The sequence below is a fragment of the Pleurodeles waltl genome, chromosome 3_1 (assembly GCF_031143425.1).
Source record: "Pleurodeles waltl isolate 20211129_DDA chromosome 3_1, aPleWal1.hap1.20221129, whole genome shotgun sequence".
Taxonomy (NCBI): domain Eukaryota; kingdom Metazoa; phylum Chordata; class Amphibia; order Caudata; family Salamandridae; genus Pleurodeles; species Pleurodeles waltl.
Window position 1 is genome coordinate 771839166 of NC_090440.1, and position 20375 is coordinate 771859540.

The following is a 20375-nucleotide window of genomic DNA, read 5'->3' on the forward strand; positions in this document are numbered from 1 at the left end:
GAGAGGGGGTCAACAGACTTGTTTTTGCACCATGCCACAAATTAATTCCAACAACAGGCATCTACCATTTTGGTGGAGAGATGCCTGCTGCCAGGACAACACTACAGGCAAAAACTGGACAGGTTCAGGCAGAGAACGCTCCCCTGCTGTTGCGACAGAAGATCCTCTCAAACTGGCAGTCTCATCACAGGATAGATGGCCATGCTCAAAAGCTTGGGATACCAAATTCTTTGTGCCCAGTCCAGAGTCACAAGGATTACTTGGGCCTGGTCATTCTTCATCTTCTTGAAAAGCTTTGGGCAGAAGTGGTATGAAATGACTTGCATACAGGAGGCCTGAGTTCCACTCAAGACCGAACATGTCACAGAGCGAGTGTCACCTTGGAAAAACCAACTTGCAAAACTGCTGACATTGTGCAGTCTCTGTGGAGGCGAACACATCTAACCAAGTCTCTCCCCATTGCTGAAAAAGACCTTGTGCCATCTCCGGATGGGGACGCCATTTGTGATCGACTAAGTATTGATGGCTGAGTTTGTCCATTCTGACGTTCAGAGAGCCCGCCAGATGTTGGATCATCATGGAAACGTGCTGATGTACAAGCCATGTCCAGAGACTCACAGCGTCATGACAGAGGGTTCATGACCCCGTCCTGCCCTGTTTGATGCAGTACGACATGATAGTGGTGTTGTCCATGAACACTTTCACTACCTTACCTTTGAGAGAGAAAAGAAATGCTTGTAATGCTAATCTGATAGCCCAGAGCTCCAACAGGTGGAAGTGGAGTCTGGGCTCTGCCGGAGACCAGACTGCTATAAGCTCTACCTCTTCCTGGGGGGCAGCCCATTCAGAAGTGATGCATCTGTCACTACCATCAGATCTAGTTGGGGCTAAGGAGAGGAATCTGCTTCTGATCCAACTGCGGTTCGTTAACCACTGCTGCACACTGAGCGAAGTTCCCTCTAAGATCTGGACCATGTCAGAGAGTTTCCCCTAATGCTGCGCCCACTGGAACCTCAGGTTCCACTGCAGAGTTCACATATGCCATCTGGAATGTGTTAGCAATAGAATGCAGGAGGCCATGAGGCCCAGCTACCTCAAAGTCATTCTCACTGATATCCAGGATATAGGCTGAAACATCAGTATCACAGCCTGAATATCCGGGCCTGGCTGCTTGGGAGAGTAAGCCTGAAACTGCACTCTGTCCAGAACAGCTTTGATGAAGGGGAGCATTGGAGAGGGAGTCAGGTGTGACTTTGGCACATTTATAGTGAACCCCAGCGAATGCAGGTGGTCTGCTGTAGTATGGAGGTGGGAGACAGTCTGGGGTGAGCCCGCCTTCAACAGCCAGTCAACAAGGTAGGGGAAGACTGAAGCCCCTGACCTTTGCAGATAAGCTGCGACCACCACCATCATCTTGGTGAACACCTGAGGGGCGCTGGTAAGGCCAAAGGGGAGGACGGTGAACTGAAAGTGCTTGCGGGCCACCATGAACCGTAAGTAACGTATGTGGGCAGACAGGATGGGGATTTGGAAATAAGCTTCCTGCAAATACAACACTACAAGCCAGTCTCCTGGATCCAGGGTAGATAAAACCTGAGCCAGGGTGAGCATTCTGAACTTCTTCTTGAGAAAGAGATTGAGGGACTGAAGGTACATGATAGGGCGGAGGCCCTTGACCTTTTTGGGCACCAGAAAGTAGTAAGAATAACAATCACAACCTACTTCTAGCACATGGTCCCTCTTTATGGCTTCCTTGGCCAAGAGAACTGTAACTTCCTCTCAGAGAAGTGCCAAGTGATCCTCCATCATCCGATCGTAGGATGGTGGCATGGATGGAGGGGTGGTCTCCAAGAGGAGGGAGTAGCCCGGATCCTGCCTTCGACTAGTTCCTCAAGGGGAATCGTCAGACTAGGAAGGATTGGAGGCAGCTGTGGAGGGGGGGGGGGGCAATCAGAGATGGTGAGGCAGACTCAGCAGACCTCTGGTTCCCAAACCCAAAAGGACAGAGTATTCCACATCCCCTGCCACATGAAAATCACGGTGGCTTGAGGGGAATGGACTTCACTATGTAGCCACGAAAGGGGTGAAAAGCAGACTGAGATGGACTAGGGGCCGCAGCAAGGACCTGGCAGTAGCATAAGAATCCTTGAAGCACTCAAGTGCCGAGTCTGCTTTCTCTCTGAAGAGACGAGTGCCAAGAAAGGGTATATCCATAAAGTTAGCTTGAATATCCTCTGAAAAGCCAGACATCCTCAACCAGGCATGGTGCCTAAGGGCCACTGTCGAAGCAACTGATCTGCCCAGTGAATCGGTCATCTCCAGTCTACAACAGAGAGTGAACTTTGCTCCATCTCATCCATCAGCAACTGCTTGGAAAAGTACAGCCTGGGCCTCCTCTGGGACCTGTGGCAGCACTTGCTCAACCGTATCCCACAGTATGTGGAAATAAAACCCAAAAAGGCATGCAGTGTTCACGGACAGCAATGCTAGGGGGTCAGAAGAAAACAACATCTTCCCAAATGCGTCCAGCCTCTTGGATTCCCTATTCAGTACTGCAGAAGGGAACGCGTCCTGGGAAGTGGAGGCTTGGATAACCAAGCTCTCAGGGTTGAGGTGTTGCAGCAGGAAACCAGGGTCACCCAGGACTAGGCAATAACGGCAAGCAATTGTCCTGTCCATAGGAGCCGCTGTGCTGGGTTTGACGAGGTACATAGCAGAACATCTGTAGGGGCTTCATTAAAGGGAAGCAGGGGTTCAGAGGATGAAGCCCCAGGCTGAAACACCTCTGTCAGGAGGTTAGTCCTGCCTGCCACCAAAGGCAGCATGAGGTCCAGGACTTTGGCTACTCTCCGCACCACCATAGCATATGAAGCTCCCTCCTCCGTAGAGAGGGTGGGAGGAGAGAGCATGCCAGTATCTGGTGAGGTATCCACTCTACTGGCTTCATCCAGGTCTGTACATCAGTCCATGGAGTCTTGGAGCTGGTATTCTAAATCTTCCAGTTACCCTCCCCTTCCTCACTGTAACCTATCCCATAATACCAGGGCTGAGGATCTGACATAGGGCCCAAGGCCCCTGCCGGCACTGGAGTCAAACAATGCACATCTGACTCTGTGACAGAGTCGGCAATGAGGATGGGGGTGGCGCCACCTGGCGACACGGGTGGTGCTGGGCGCATCGATATCTGAACTGGCACCTAGGAAAGTGGTACAACTGGCACTAATTCAGATCTATGAATGGATCCATGGGTGCCCTTCAGCGACAAGGCTGAAGCTGCTGGCGTGGAACCCGAAGGGGCCCCTTCTGACTCAGCGGGCCCGAAGGCACTCCAGCGGACTCAGACTGCCCAAAGATGAAGCGCATGGCCTCATAAAAATCTTTAAGCTGGGCAGGGGTCGCTCCAGCTCCTGGAAACTCAGGGAAGCGTCATGTAGGCCTAGATACAAGCTTAGCGGATGAAGGCCTTGATCAACGACGCTCCCTTGTTTTGTCGGCTGACAAACGAGGTGAAGTCGCAAAACGTTTTGTCTTCTTCAACTTCTTCTTATGCCTGGACTTACCCGAATGTCCAGAGGACATGGAGTGGGATGAAGAGGAAAACAAGTTACTTACCTGTAACTACAGTTCTCCAGTACTGGCATCTTTCAAAGATTCACATGCTTGAATCTTCCCCGAAGTGCGAGTCCAACAGTATGATTACAATATCAGTGCAACATACACTAATTTAATACTATGGATAGCCACTGCAATAGCCTATCCATGTCCTTTTGCAAAAAAAGAACCAAACTTATGTTACAACCAATCAAACGACAGCACCATGTAGAACCTTCCCAAGAGAGGCTGAGCTCCTCAGGTTTTCAAGCACACATGTGATAAAGGTATAAACAGGGAAATAAGGTGAGCCTCTCCGGGGGGGAGGGGGGATGTTGCATGTGAATCTATGAAAGACACCAATAGGTTGGTACCTTTCATAGGTTCCATGAAAAGCATAGGTTCCACGGCCTCGTGCCCCACAAAAGGGTATTTTCCTGTATTGTAGTGTTCCCAAGGACCTATCAGTGTCAGTATCTGCCTTGATGGTCAGTAAGGCGTCATCTATATGCTTGCCAAAAAGCATATCTTCATTGAAACGCATGTCCAGAATTCTACTTTATACCTCTGGACAAAAGGCCGTAGCCTTGAGCCAACCTTGGCGCCTAAGGGTGGCTGCACCAGCTAACTGACAAAAGGCAAGGGAAGCAATGTCTATAGATTAGTCAATGGTTTCAGAATCTGCTCTTTCTCCCTCTAGCAAGATTTTTCATGCATCCTGTTTTTTGTCATCTGGCTGAAAATCTAGATAAGGTGTGATATCTGATGACATTGGGTGATCATATCTTCCAAATATTTTTAAAGCATTGGCTGCCCGCACCGTAGTCTAGGAGATGGTCATAAACCTTTTGCCTATATTATCAAGCCATCGCCCCTTCTTATCAGTGATAGGTGAGGAGGGATTCTTAGATCTTCTCTGTGCAGCCTGGGTGATCACAGAGTCTGACTTTGAATGTCCTAACAAACATTCTGGTGCGTCATCTGTGGCCTTATATTTCTTGTTTATTTTTGGCAAAACTGTAGGGGCTCTAGATGCTGTCTTCATGACCTTTACTCCTTCTTCAAATATATTATCGATGATTGGGATCGCTCTGACAGTTCTTCTTGACTGATCTTTAAAATTGTAGAAAAAGCAGTTAGACTGCTTGACCTTCATGGGTAGACGAAATCTTGTTGTGTTCCTTTCTATCAGAGCATGAAAACCATCTATGTCCTCTGGTGGCGAGTCTGCTGGTTGGACAGGAGGAGGAGAAGGTGTGGGAATTATATATTCATCCCATTCATTGCTCGAGGGTCTGGCATCTTGAATTTCACCCTCCTCTGCATCGTCACCATTAGATGAAGGCGGATCTTGGATTGGTGGATCACCTAAGCTTGCAGGTGTAACCAGCATTGGTGCTGAAGGAGGTATAGGTGGTGGAGGAGGCGGTTGCGACCCACAGGTGTTGGGAAACGTATATTGTGGTCAAGTAGCATGGCCTGTAAATCCTCTACCAAAGTTACCAGAAGCTGAACCATAAGTACTATATATTGCTGGGTTTTGGCCGTTGCACATTGTGGGCGAAACTCTTGGGTGTAATATTGGTCATATTCATCATCATCATCGTCTTGGTATTTCACATTCAGTTGTCATGGGCTGTGTGCTGGGCCAAATAACCCTCAGATCTTCCAGAAAATTGACAGGAGGCGTTAGATCTTGATAAATTTGCCTGGCTGATGTTTGAAGTAGAGGAGTAACTTGCAAGCTAGAGGTCCTTTCATTTTATAGTATGGAGACCTCGACGAGAAGTGTCCCATCGACGATGGAAGAGTTTGATGCACTGATGAAGTTGTTTGTGTTACTCTTGGTTTTGTAGCTGTCGACGATGTAGCAGGCATCAACAGTAACCTCAATGTTGAAGATGTAGTCACTGTCGACGAAGAGGCAGTTGTCGACAGAGATGCCATTGATGATAAAGGCGTCATAGACAGTGAGAGCATCGTTGACAGTAGAGGCGCCGCCAATGGTGTAGGCACTGTTGACGAAGGAGGTGTCGACGATGAAAGCTTCATCGACAGTGGGTGCTTCGTTTGATGAAGGTTTCGCCAATTATTATTATTTTTTTTAAATGACAGAGTGAAGGTTTTAGATACCGCTACCAAATCAAATTTTCTCTCTGATCCGGATCTATAAGAAGGTTCTCCTTTTTGTGAGGAAATTTGTGAGGGCTTGTGGAGTGTTTTCTTCATATCCTTTTTATAACCCTCAGGAGACTCTTGTGCCCTCTCTCTCTTCTTATGCTTTTCTGAAGAGATATTGCAGTGGCCTAATTTTCAGAGATGACGTTAGATTTGGCTTTGAGCCTCTGTAACCAAATTAACAACCTACTGTCTCTGTCTTTTAGGGTTTTGGTTGAAAAAGTCCAACAAATTTTACAGTCTTACCTCATGCTGTGGGTGCAAGCAATATATGCAATCCTTATGGGGATCATCCCGGGGAAGCCTCTTCTTACCACAAGATCCACATGATCTGAAGACTCATTTCTAAGAGCCTGACATGGTGAGAAATAGTTGAATATATAAGCAGATGTGAGGAGATACAGAGCAGAGCTCAGAGAGACTCCCCCTCACACGATGTGCAGTACAAAATCTGAGGAACTCAGCCTCCCTTGGGAAGGTTCTACAGGGTGCTGTCGTTTTATTGGTTGTGACATAAGTTTGGTTCTTTTTTTTTTTTTTTAACAAAAGGATATGGATAGGCTATTGCAGGGGCTATCCATGAGATTATATAATATTAGTGTATGTTGCACTGCTAATGTAATGATACTGTGGGACTCCCACTTCGACGACGGGGAAGATTCAAGCATGTGAATCTATGAAAGATCAAATACTGGAGAAGATGGGGGCTCCGCAACCGATCCCGAGACCTTTCTCTCGACCGAGATCGGGACTTACGCAGAGCCAAGCACTGGGCCACAATCAGCTTGAGACAACTGTCATTTGGACTCATGCTCTTAGGCAAGACTGCTGGTTTAGGGATGACAGCACTTTTGTTTGTAAGCAAGTAGGCCAATCCTACATCAAGTCGCAACTGTCAGCCCAATCCTCCCGGCTCACAAGCAGTACCTCACTAAAAACCCAAACAGTAAAAGGTGATTTCTGGCAGCCTTTACGCATGGTGCGACATCTCCGAAGAGTCGTGATGGAACGGAGAGTACCCTTTTCTCACGTTAGTAATAAGTCTCAATCACACACAGGCAATAAAGAAGATGAAGGAAAGTTTTCAATTGGTTTATTAAAAAGACTGCAATCAACGGGAAAATGCATGAGCTGCAATGATTAGGATAATGAACAATGCAAGAAGCAGAATTGTTAAGATTAGAGTCATGAATACAACGACTGCCACCATCCACCATCTTGCAGTAAACAAGAAATGTAAAGTATCCCTAATAAAACCCTATCATGGAGAACCTAATCTCTAACCTAAAGAGAGCAAGGTGTGTTAAACCTAATCTGCCAGTACCAGGTCCATGAGAAGCACCACCCACATCCCTTGTTACCATGGAATGAGGTCTCTAGATCAGACTCCATGGTGACACAAAGGCTGGGTCTGCATCAAAGGGGCATGCAGCACATATGACGTCGATAGCATCTGTGCGGAATCCCTCTGATAACCATGTCTGCGTGAGATGTATTTATACAGATCTTGTAGGACTCCTGACGCAGGTATGTTCCCAAACAATAAATAGGAGGCATGCTTGGGGTGGCAATTATAAAAACAATTCCCTCCGAAAGTACATTATGTTCCTAGCACACGCAAGTGGGAAAGAGACATGATGTGAATACCTACGTATCTCACTCAACTTTGACGCTGATAGTGACGCCTTCACAGAGTGGCACTAACAATGAAAAATCAAAACATTTTACTAACTATAAATATAGCAGCCATTTTGAAAGAAATAATTAAAAAAATAGCTAAAGACAGAGCAAGCTAAGCAGGTTAAAATTCACTAGGTGACAGGGGCACAGGCCTGCAAGTGAGAAGGCTAAGCTTAACTCCTGATTCCCATTAAAACTAAATAGGATCCACTGTACTGCTCCCTTAAAGCCTTCATGGCCCAGCAATTAGAGCACAACTTCGGGTTGTGGTCGCGCTCCAGACACCAAAGGCACACAAGGTTTGGACCCATCACGGACAGGTCCGCAGGGCTTGAACTCGCTCTTATGTAAAGACATCCTCGATATCAAAAATGCTTTGATGAAAATACGAAAAAGACCAGTCAAAAAATGACTGGGGGGTAGCTCTTTTTTTGGATCAGCGCTGGTTGTTGCGGAAAGAAAAGAACTGACATTAGAGTGCTGGGTGTCACCCTGCGACATCATATCCAGCGCTCATGATGCCGGCGACTGACATGGAGCCAATCTACACCCCTTAACACGCAGGGGTACTGCTCAATAGAAATCTCTGGATCCAGACTGACACCTGGGGGAAATTCTAGCATAAAGAATCTGCAACTAGATGTATCTATCAGATAACAGTTGTTTAGGAATTTTATATACAATAAAAAAGATTAATACTTTTCACCCAAGCCATTCTTATACGTTGGGTGACCTGAAATAGTCTTAATTGTCACACTTGTAGCATTGCTGTGGTTAGTAGATGTGTTGGTATGTTTACTGGCAGTGCTGTCAGGGGCAATGGGTGATGCAAGCTGCAGTGGCCCCCTGACAATGGCCTTGGCACTTCTATTTATTTATTTTCAAATTAAGTATTGACTTCAAGCTAGGGATCTCTCCAACACCCGCCAGCACATTTAATTTGATACCAAAGGAATGACCTATACTGTAGGGCCAGAAGTATCAAGGGGGTACATGAGAATCGTTGCCAAATTTTTGAGCAGTTTAAAAACCCAGTGAGTTAAGTAAAGAATAACTATGGTGAAAGTGCCTGGAAAAACAATGGACTCTTATTATTTAAAATCTAACAGATTCCGGAGTTCCTCTTTGGTCAAGTCTACAAATGCTTCTTTGAACTTGGACATTTAGCTTTACAAGATCCACTCCTGAGTGAAATGAAAATATCACATGGAGTCAGGGGATGTGCGCAAGTTTGTAAACCAAGTCGAAATGGCAAACACCGATTATTGTTTAACCTACCTCAGGGTCATTTAACAATAGCTGGAAAACTTTGACCCGATATTCCCCTTTTTTCAATGCTCTGCCAAGTCGAATCATGATCTGAAAATTAAAAAGATAATTAGAAAAGACATAGACGTGTTATACACACGAAATAGGTCACTGAAGCAAGCACCTTAAAATTAATATGCTGGGTTGTACACATGGCGATATTAAAGTAGCAGCACCCCCTTCTAAAAACAGTCACAAAAGACCTTACCACACTTTCGATTGCACGCAGTGTGGGTTAATGTAGGAGTGTAGTTTTTGTGCTAAAAGTAACAGAGAAGGATTTTCAAGATACTATTCTTTCACCATCCTTTCACCCCTGCTACACTTTCTGATAACGTTTGGCAGTCCAGGAGACAACACCCACTTCGGGGGCCTGTTTCTGAGTTTGAAAGAAAGGTAGGCTATGCAAGAGTCAACTTTTCTATGGACTAGAACTACAACTGACTGAATAGCTAAAAGACTAAGAAATGATAACTCGGCCATTCCTTGACATTCGCTCATTTTTTTTTTATCAGACCTAGTTGCCAGTGGCTAAAAGATCAGACATAGAGAAGAGAAGTTGTTGATTATCATCCAGCTCTAAGTGAGTAAATCTCTATAGACAAGAACACAGGCAACAATCTTGTCTTTGTCTTATTACTCAGTCAATTTGAACCAGCTCACTGTGGAAGCTTTAATCCAGAAGGGGACACATATTTCATTCTTTACGTTACTACACGTGTGCCTAATGAACTAAGAAGACCTTCAGTACTTCACAATTTCTTTAATGTCTATCTCACTTGCACTTCAAACTTTTGAGAATCTATTACTAAACATGGTGGCACAATGAAAACTGCATAGGTTTGTCCAGCAGTCGCATGAGAAGAAAATAAGTTACTTACCTGTAACTATAGTTCTTCAGTATTGGAATCTTTCATTGTCGATGCAGCCGCCTGTATATGTTCTCGTTGACGACGGTGTTGATGACAATGACGGTCTGTCATCCGAGGTGGAAGAAGGCTTTCGGAAAGTTACAAGAACTTTCAGTGGAGGTGTGGAAGGCTCTGAAGAAGGTTTAGACACCTCATTTGAAGTTGAAGGCCGGTGTTCAGACTTTGAGGAACATTTTCTTGCATGAGGTGATGTTGATAGACTGGGCTTCCCCAGGCCCCTGTGAGGTCTTTTTTTTAAGTTTTTGAGGGTTGTCCTGAACCCTTTTCAGAGTGAGGCGATCTTTGTCTCTTTTGGTGACTTCTTAGAAGACCTGGAACATTCCTCTCTGTCAGAATCTGAGACAGGGTTCTTCCTTGTTTTAAGCTTTTGGAGCCACATAAGCAGTCTTCCCTCTCTATCCTTTAAAGTTTTTGAGGAAAAGGTGCAACATACCTTGCATTCAGCAGCAGAATGTTCAGGATAGAAGCAATATATACAGTCTCTATGTGGATCCTCAGAGTGGAGCCTTTGCTTTCCACGTGTACTGCAGGCTCTGAAGAGACACTTCCTCTCTCTGTCAGACATTATGCTGATAATGTCAGGCTCCAGAAATTGTGAGTGTGAAAAAGAAACACTCAATAATAAAGAAGAAATCCAGATGTAGTGGCAAAATCTACTTCAACAGGAACAAAATGAGCAGAGCTCGGAGACTTCCTAGCACGACGTGCAGTAGAAAATCTGAGGTACTGGAACGTCTCTCAGGAGGGTTCTAGAGGGTGGAGTTATCTGATTGGTTAATGCTACAGTTTAGTCCTTTTTTACATAAGGACTTGGATAGGTTACTTAAGATTAGAGATGTAGGTTATTGCTGTTATGTCTTTGGGGACATGACTTTTTTTTTTTTTAAGGTACCGGGGACTCCCATCTCGACGACGGGGAATGATTCAAGCATGTGAATCTATTAAAATTCCAGTACTGGAGTAACATTATCTATGTTGCCAGATTAGGTTTGTATTCTTGAAGTTGCACCACGTCAACTGTTAAATTAAGTGTGTAATTGTCCCACTTAGCTGCCTCACAGATCTCCAAAGAGACAGAGAGGTTTCAGGAATCCCATAGGTGGCCACTTTGCTCTGGTGAGCTGACAAAAAATATTTTTAGGACATAATCCTTGGTAAATGCAACACAAAGTGTCAGCCATCGTCTCTCATATATATATATATATATATAAAATGCAATAATTTATCAGTAAAAAGTTATGAGAATAGACAAAAGAGATCTACAAAAAAACAGAGAAAAGAAGAGAAATAAACTTGAAAAGCAGGTAAAGAGATGAGCAATAGTGATACAACATAACACACAAAAAGACAGATATTAGAAATGGAGGAGTTGGCTTTTAGAAATAGCAATAGAGGAGGAGATAAGAGAAGAAAATGAGATGGAGACAGATGGATAGACGGGAAAGAAAAGGGTGTGGGCTACTGATGATGGACTAGAGAGATAAATGTTCTGGTTTCTGGAGGCCAATGTTGTCATTAACCTCAGCTATCCCAATCTGTGCATCTTTTCCATTAGAGTATGTTCAGTCACTAAGCATACTTGAAAATGCGATTATAGTGAAACGGAATGTAATACCCAGGTTAGACTCACACCAGACCATTAGAACACTGGGAGCAGATAAGAGTTTGGACTGACTGAGTAGCCAGATTGGCTGCAGAAGACTAATAGCACCTAAGAGAAGGTAATATTGTGATTGCAGCTAGGAATCTGGCAGTAACTGGCCTTGTTTGATATCACATTAACTTATATTTGTGTAATATTTGTTAGAGTAGGATGCACTTGCTATGATGCACTAAAGCTAAAGGTCATTGCACCCAATGCCATGCATCCGCAAACCTGTTTGCGCATCCACGCACCAAACTTAGTAAAAACCTTGTCTAACATCTTGATAATACACTTTGCTCAGTGTAGAAGGAATGCCGAGTTCCGCAGAATTTCTTCTTGATAGAAAAGGTAAATAACCCTTAACGGTTGGTAGGGGGTCTGTGGGACCTTTGCCTCTATCGAAAGACTCATGAATTGCACAAACTGATGTGAACTGATGAGGAGAAGAGGGTGGATGGCAGATGATTACTTTTGTACCAGAACCGATAACTGGAAGCCTGTGAGAATGGTACGTAGCCGCATTTCCTTTATGCAATATGGTCCAGGTACTCCCAAGCAAGTACAAATTGTAATAATACCCTGCCACTAAATCAGGAATATTTCCACTGTTGTTCCTTAAAAAAAAGCTTAAAATGCTGCTACGCTTAATGGGGAGCTGTAAACCTGAGCATCAGATGCAGTGTCAAGGGACATACTTGAAGAGACCGAGACCTGCAAGAAAGACACCATTTGAAAACAGTCCTCCGTAGCACCGAGAGAGACAGGAGTATAACATGAAAGCAGACATGGAGTCAAACAGCAACTGCTTTTCAAACTCCAATCACTAACAAACAGTTAGTTGCTCACAGAGCAGTGCTGTGCAGAAACATTCAACACTCTGAAGAAAATCATGCACTATCAGAGGGGATGACACATTTGGGGGTGCCCATCTTCTCAAGTCTGTCTCAGCTTTTTTCAATAACTAGAAAATGCTTTATTTTACATGTCTCCTGTCCCACTCTGTTCTTCATTGATGGCGGAGAAGATATTGCATGAATGAAGAGAAGAAATACATACATTTCAGTATTAATAACACATTTTAAAACTGGTAACATGACAAATGGGTGTTTTTTAACATCATGGAGCACTAATCCCAAGATAACTTGTGAAAAAAGAAGACCTTTATTGAGTCAGTGGCCGTCCACTTACAGCTTTGAAAAGCCACAAGGCACTAAAAGGGTGCAAAAAATACTTTTTTTCTTAAAAGTAAAGCACAGGGCAGACAACCAGTTATTGCGCTGCTGCACTTTATTTGAGCACTGAGCTTAAGCATCCCTATTTTACCCACCTGAGAAGACTATAACTGTTTACTATTGTAACAACATTACAACATTGAGTCAAGTTCTGAAGAGGTAGTACTTCGCCCAGTTTGCAATGACAGTAGAACAGACCTCATTACACCAGAGACAAGCAACCTCAACCCCACAGCTTAAGGATTCTGCTGCTAAATGACTATGGGGGTCATTCTGACCTCGACGGTAAAAGGAGCTTACCGCCGGTCAGAAGACCGCCATAACACCGCCGCGGTCGCGGTAAACCGCCACGGTCATTCTGACCCGCAACTGGCAAACCGCAAAAAACCGCCATCCACAAAAGTCCGCCACACCAACGGCCAGCGAAAAACTGGCGGTGACCAAACCTCCACCGTCACGCCAACAGAAATACGCCCATGCCATTCCGACCCACGAATCCACGCGGCGGTCTTTCAACCGTGGTATTCCATTGGCGGTACACACCGCTGTGGTCAAAATACACACACCTTTACAAAACACAACCACATTGGACAATTCAAAATACACACACCTGAGACACATACACACAACACTCCCACACACCCAAAATAATATAAAACACACACCCACATCACCCACAAACCCCTACGACCAAAGAATCCGACAGAAGGCCAGAGAGAGACAGCACAGAATAGAGAACACCATCACACAGAGGCACACTACACCATCACCCACACAATATCCACGCACAAAACACCACACACCACCACACTCACCACACTCATCAACACATACACCACCCCACACCTCATCCACACCACCCCATGGCACCCCAAAGACACCCCAGGTTTTCAGACGCTGAACTCAGGGTCATGGTGGAGGAAATAGTTCGGGTAGAGCCCCAGCTCTTCGGGACACAGGTGCAGCACACCACCATTGCCAGGATGATGGAACTATGGCAAAGAATAGTGGACAGGGTCAATGCTGTGGGACAGCATCCTCAAAATCGGGACGACATCAGGAAGCGGTGGAACGACCTACGGGGGAAGGTGCGTTCCATGGTATCAAGGCACAACATCGCGGTGCAGAAGACTGGCGGCGGACCCCCACCTACTCCCCCAGAATTTACAGCATGGGAGGAGCAAGTCTTGAACATCCTGCATCCTGAGGGCCTCGCAGGAGTAGCTGGAGGAATGGACTCTGGTAAGTCTCATCTTCACTACTTCATCCCCCCACCCCACCTGCATGTCAAATCATACCCCCACCCTCACCCTCACCCCCACCCCCATCACACCAACTCCTTGCAAATGGCACACCATCACAACCCACCCATCCCAACACCTAGCCCTGCATGCGTCCACAAAGCATGGACACCCATCACCTAAGCATGCCCACTGCACATACCCATCTCCCCCACAAGCCACCGTCACAACAGCCCCCACAAGGGAATGCCAGCACTGGGGTACACGGGCACCTACCCATTGCACGATATGGCACACACAGAAGCAATAACCATACTCTTATACCCCTGCAGGACCCGAACGCCACCACACTGCCCAGGAGGGTCCAGAAATGTCCATCCCACCCCCAGAAGAGGCCCCCAGTGATGACAGCAGCTCTGTCTCCCTGGACCCAGATGACCAGCCCGGCCCATCGGGGACCTCGGGAAAATCGGTTCCCCTCACACAGCCACAGGCCACAGCAGACCTAACCCCCTCTGGGAACACCAGCACAGCTCCCACCCAGCGGGCCCATGCCTCTGTCTCCAGGACACGTCAATCAGCGGTGTGTCCACCACTACAGGGCACCCAGGTTAACCCACCACCCCAACAACAACAGGGACCTGGGGGCAATGGTAGTGGGCACACGGTCCAGGGGACGGAGGCAGAGGAACACAGGGGAACTGGGAGGGCTGCTGTGCGACAGGGGGGGGACAGGCCTAGGGAACCCACTCTCCACGAGGCCCTCTCCTCCATCATGGGAGCATACCACCACCCCCAGGAGACGATGGCGACGGTACTGGCCAGGTTCCAGGAGATCCAGGTACTGCAGGAGGAACAGTTTATGGGGTTCAGGGAAGGACTCCGAAGCATTAGTTCCGCAATGGGGACCATCGTCGTGGCTCTCAACCAGATTGTCACCACATTGCGGGACCATGTGGCACCACAAAGGGCCCCTGTCACTAGCATGGACCAAGAACAGGCTACCACCTCTGCCGGCGCTAGTGGACAGGAGGCCCGACAACAACAGGCCACCAGAACCCCACCCCCTGCAGAAGGAGAACCATCCCGCAAGCGGACCCTGAGATCTAGGAAGAAGACAGAGTAGGAGGCCAAGACCCCCGCCAGCAAAGTATACCCCCTGATGTCATCCCACTGTCCCACATTGTCACCCTGTTCAACCTTAAACTGCCCCTGCTCCATCCTTCCACAGGCATATGGACAATGCACCTGTGAGACAGAAAATCTGGACTCTGCCATGGACATTCCTCCACCATCACCCATCACCGATTTTCAACCATGTCCCTAAATTGAGCACTTTAATAAAATCACTTATTGCCCCAAAATAATCTGGAGTCTGCCTGTATTTTGAACAAATGTATTAGACATAACCGTGCCAAAATGTCCAGTTACATTGTGATGACAACATACCACCGTCACACAGCTGTAGTCCATGGGGAAACAAAGCCGAGGTCACGCAGTGGGGCCCACATCTCTGAAATTGGAAGGGAAAGTCACAACTCAGTTAACATACACTGGGAGGAAACTCAGACAGTAGAGAGGCAGGAGACTGTAAGTAAATGTAAAATGCCGGTGTTGATTCTTACCTGTGTGTTATTGAAAATACTGTTGTATCACTGTGTCCCTGTTGTCTGTGTCATCCTCATCGCCTTCCTCCTCTTCACTCTCCACAGGCTCCACAGCTGCCCCAACACCACCATCTGGACCATCCTCCTGCAGGAAAGGCACCTGGCGTCGCAAAGCCAGGTTGTGAAGCATACAGCAGGCCACGATGATCTGGCACACCTTCTTTAGTGAGTACATTAGGGACCCACCTGTCATATGCAGGCACCTAAACCTGGCCTTCAGGAGGCCGAAGGTCCGCTCGATCACCCTCCTAGTACGCCCATGGGCCTCATTGTACCGTTCTTCTGCCCTGGTCCTGGGATTCCTCACTGGGGTCAGTAGCCATGACAGGTTGGGGTAACCAGAGTCACCAATTAGCCACACACGGTGTCTCTGTAGTTGTTACATCACATAAGGGATGCTGCTATTTCGCATGATGTACGCGTCATGCACTGACCCAGGGAACTTGGCATTTACATGGGAGATGTACTGGTCAGCCAAACAGACCACCTGGACATTCATCGAATGATAACTTTTTCTGTTCCTGTACACCTGTTAACTTTCTCTGGGGGGTACCAAAGCCACATGGGTCCCATCAATGGCACCAATGATGTTGGGAATATGTCCAAGGGCATAGAAATCACCCTTCACTGTAGCCAAATCGCCCACCTCAGGGAAAACAATGTAGCTCCGCATGTATTTCATCAGGGCAGACAACACTCTGGACAACACCATTGAAAACATAGGCTGAGACATCCCTGATGACATGGCCACTGTTGTTTGAAATGACCCACTTGCCAAAAAATGGAGTACTGACAGAACCTGCACTAGAGGGGGAATCCCTGTGGGTTGGCGGATGGGTGACATCAGGTCTGGCTCCAGCTGGGCACACAGTTCCTGTATAGTGGCTCGGTCAAGCCTGTATGTCAATATGACATGTCTTTCTTCCATTGTCGACAGGTCCACCAGCGGTCTGTACACGGGAACATTCCTCCATCTCCTCGCAAGTCCCAGGGGACGGTGCCTAGGAAGGACAACAGCGAGCACAGAGTCAATCAACCCACAGGTACGTTCCCACAGCTTGCACAGTACACGATTCTCTATGCACTGAATGGCTTGTATGAGTGGCGATGCAAGGCCTAGGCATGTGTGACGCAGTAGAATTTAAGCCATGTGGGCCCTTGAAATGGCGGCTGCCAGACCTGTGAAGTGCGACAATAGGATGTGAGGTCAATGCGCTGGCGTGGCACACTGTGGCGGTAGGCGGTCGAAGACCGCGGTGCAAAGCCGCATTGGTTAACATTGAACCCTATGGGTTTCAGGAGCCAATGACGATGTGCGCCGGCGGTCGCAGTACGCACCGCCGGGGTATGCACCGCCGCGGGCGTGACCGCCATTTTCTATCAGCTTAATCACTCGAGACCTGATCATCCACAGGAGAGGACCTATACTGCAAGTGCTGCTGTGACCTCGGTCTGGAAGAGACAATGGCTGCTGCGACTGGGGAAAGGGCCCCTGCCTTCACTTCTGAAGAATTGGAGAAACTCGTGGATGGGGTCCTCCTCCAGTATGCGCTACTCTACCGTCCTCCAGACCAACAGGTAAGTACACTGGGACCATGCTTTATGGCCTGGGTTGAGTGGGGTGAATGAACGATGGTGGGGAGGGGAGCGATTGAGGCATGCATCAAACGACAGATGAGAGCATGTGCCACATGGCAAGGGTGGGGATGGGGGGGGCCACTCACATCGAGCATGCAGAAGGTGATGATATTTTATTTTCTCCCCCTGTACATGTCACATAGGTCAGCGCCCATCAGAAAATCGACATTTGGCGTGCCATCGCCAAGGATGTCCGGACCCTGGGGGTCCACAACAGACGGGGCACCCACTGCCGCAAGAGGTGGGAGGACATCCGCCGCGGGAGCAGGAAGACCGCGGTTGCTCTGCTGGGGATGGCCTCCCAACGTAGGAGGGGTGGCACTCGTCAATTGACCCCCCTGATGTCCCGGATCCTGGCGGTGGCCTACCCCGATTTGGATGGGCACGTGAGGACATCACAGCAGACACAAGGGGGTGAGTACCAGCACATTCTGCTATCTTAGTGGAGGTGTCTGGGTGGGGGAAGAGGGCTGTGGGTATCCCTAGGCCAGGGCGATTTCTGTAGGCTAGGCCCCTCCGTAAGGCATGGTCCTGTGCCACCGCCCCCCACATCTGTAGGGTGCCAAGTACAGCTATCCATGGCCCTGTGTCACCTATGTGTGCAGTTGTCGTCCATAGGCTTGTAGGCCAAGTCCCAATGATTGAGTAGTGTACCCCAAGTGCGCGGCGTAGTGCAGGGGGCTTCTGTGTCTGTCCTCTCCGCCAACTGTGTTGCCAATGCATGCACTCAACATGTCTTTATTTCCCCCCCCCCCTTTTTTGCTGCTCTTCCTGTTCATGTGTGCATTAGCATCATCAGGCAGAGGAGAAGTGGCATCGGAGCACGAGGGAGCTGCATCTCACATGGCCCTCCCGACTCGGAGTTCACCAGTGAGACGGAGGGCGAGGGGAGCTCCACAACGGGGACACGTGGAGACATCAGCGACACAGACACGTCCTCGGAAGGGAGCTCCCTTGTGGTGGCGGCAAAATACGGGCCCTCCGCAACAACAGGTACAGCCGCCACCCAGCGCACCAGCTCCGCCCTTCAAGCAGCCCCTCAGCGTTCGCCCCGTGCCCGCTCGCACACGAAGGTGGGCATCTCCTTCGCCCCAGGCACCTCAGGCCCTGCCCCAGTTACCCCTGCTGCCCTCAGTGAGGAGGTCATTGACCTCCTCAGGACGCTCATTGTTGGGCAGTCTACCCTTTTGAATACCATCCAGGGGGTAGAAAGGGAGGTGCACCGGAGCAATGCATACCTGGAGGGCATTCATTCGGGTCAGGCTGCCCATCAGCGATCGTTCAACGCTCTGGCCTCAGCACTGACCGCAGCCATTGTCCCTGTCTCCTGCCTCCCTCCTCCAACTTCCTCCACCCAGTCCCACTCCCCTGTTCCTCTGCCTATCCCAGACACACCTACATACCAGCCTGCACACACCTCAACACCCAAGGGCAGCTCATCCAGACATAAGCACCACACAAGCAACAGCCACATGCAGACATACCAACAGCCACTGCCTCCTCTGTGTCCCCCTCCACCTCGTCTCCCTCCTCCCTCCCAGTGACGTCTCCACTCACACTTGCATGCACAACATCATCAGCCACTACGTCCATCACCAGCACACCCACCAGAACACTCCACACACGTGCAGTCACAACCCCCACTGCCATTTACACGTCCCCTGTGTCCTCTCCCAGTGTGTCTGTCACCCCCTCTTCCAAACCACACAAACGCAGGCAGCCACCCACCCAACAGCCATCCACCTCACGACAGCCTCCGTCACAAGCACCTGCACCCAAAGACACCACACACTTGACTCTCCTACAACCACATCCTCTTCCTCCACTCCCATACCCACTGCACCTACCCATCCCACTGCTCCTAAAAAGTTTTTCCTGTCCAAAATTAACCTTTTTCCATCACCTGACCCACCCCCTCCATCTCGTAAGAGTCCAATCAGCACCTCAGCCACCACAACCCCTGGACCTACAAGGACCATAGTACAAGGATATTGGAGTCCACCACCTTCAAGGGCAGCTACATCGGCCAGCAGTAAAGGGACAGCCAGCCCACCCCCTGGGAAAAAATCCAAGAAAGGCAAGGCCCGGTGCGAGAGGCCAGAGACGGCAGCCTCCAAAGGCACTACCATGGCACCGTCAGGAAGTGGGGTGCCACCTGGCACATCTACAAAGGGAGGCAAGGGCCACAGAGAATCACGGAAGGATGGCAAGGGCAGCACGGCCGACAAGTCCGGCAGCAGGCAAGCTGCCCAGGAGGGCCCCACCAGCCCCATTCCGGGTGTGAAGGAGGACACCCACGGGCCCGGGACTCCAGCACAGGAGGGCCCCGCAAGCGAGAAGTCGGATGGCGAGTGAACTCCATATATTGCCCGGATATGGTGCCCTGGAGACACATGTCAAGAACCGCTGAACAGGGCCCTTCAAGACAAGCACCGCTGAACAGGGCCCTTCAAGACAAGCACCGCTTAACAGGGCCCTTCAAGACAAGCACCGCTTAACAGGGCCCTTCAAGACAAGCACCGCTTAACAGGGCCCTTCAAGACAAGCACCGCTTAACAGGGCCCTTCAAGACAAGCACCGCTTAACAGGGCCCTTCAAGACAAGCACCGCTGAACAGGGCACCGCCGTCTCAAGAACCACTGAACAGGGCCCTTCATCTCAAGCACCGCTCCGCTGGGCCCTTCGTCTCAAGCACCGCTTCGCTGGGCACCGGCGTCTCAAGCACCGCTCCGCTGGGCACCGCCGTCTCAAGCACCCCTCCGCTGGGCACCGCCGTCTCAAGCACCCCTCCGCTGGGCCCTTCATCTCTGCACCGCTCCGCTGGGCACCGCCGTCTCAAGCACCGCTCCGCTGGGCCCTTCATCTCAAGCACCGCTCCGCTGGGCACCGCCATCTCAAGCACCGCTCCGCTGGGCCCTTCATCTCAAGCACCGCTCCGCTGGGCCCTTCATCTCAAGCACCGCTCCGCTGGGCACCGCCGTCTCAAGCACCGCTCCGCTGGGCCCTTCATCTCTGCACCGCTCCGCTGGGCACCGCCGTCTCAAGCACCGCACCGCTGGGCCCTTCATCTCTGCACCGCTCCGCTGGGCCCTTTAAGTCAAGCACCGCTGGCCCATTGGCAGAAGGGGCAGGCCCGGATCTGTGTCGGGCAGGGCTGCACGATGCACTCTGGGCACCATGCCTCCTCCAGTACCAGTGGAGTCTGTAATCCACTTGAGACTGTGGCTTTGCACTCCCCAAGATGGTACAGTGGGCAAGCCACC

At 49.1% G+C, this 20375-nt stretch overlaps 1 protein-coding gene across 3 annotated transcripts in view; it reads right to left on the reverse strand.

Annotated features, from left to right (window-relative positions):
• The window catches only part of USP47 (ubiquitin specific peptidase 47), a 1215141-nt gene that overhangs the window by 205304 nt on the left and 989462 nt on the right, over positions 1 to 20375 (reverse strand). For all 3 annotated transcript variants that reach the window (XM_069223601.1, XM_069223600.1, XM_069223599.1), the window contains one exon: positions 8728 to 8808. In XM_069223601.1, the coding sequence (XP_069079702.1) occupies positions 8728 to 8808 (81 nt within the window). The remainder of the gene's footprint in view (positions 1 to 8727; positions 8809 to 20375) is intronic.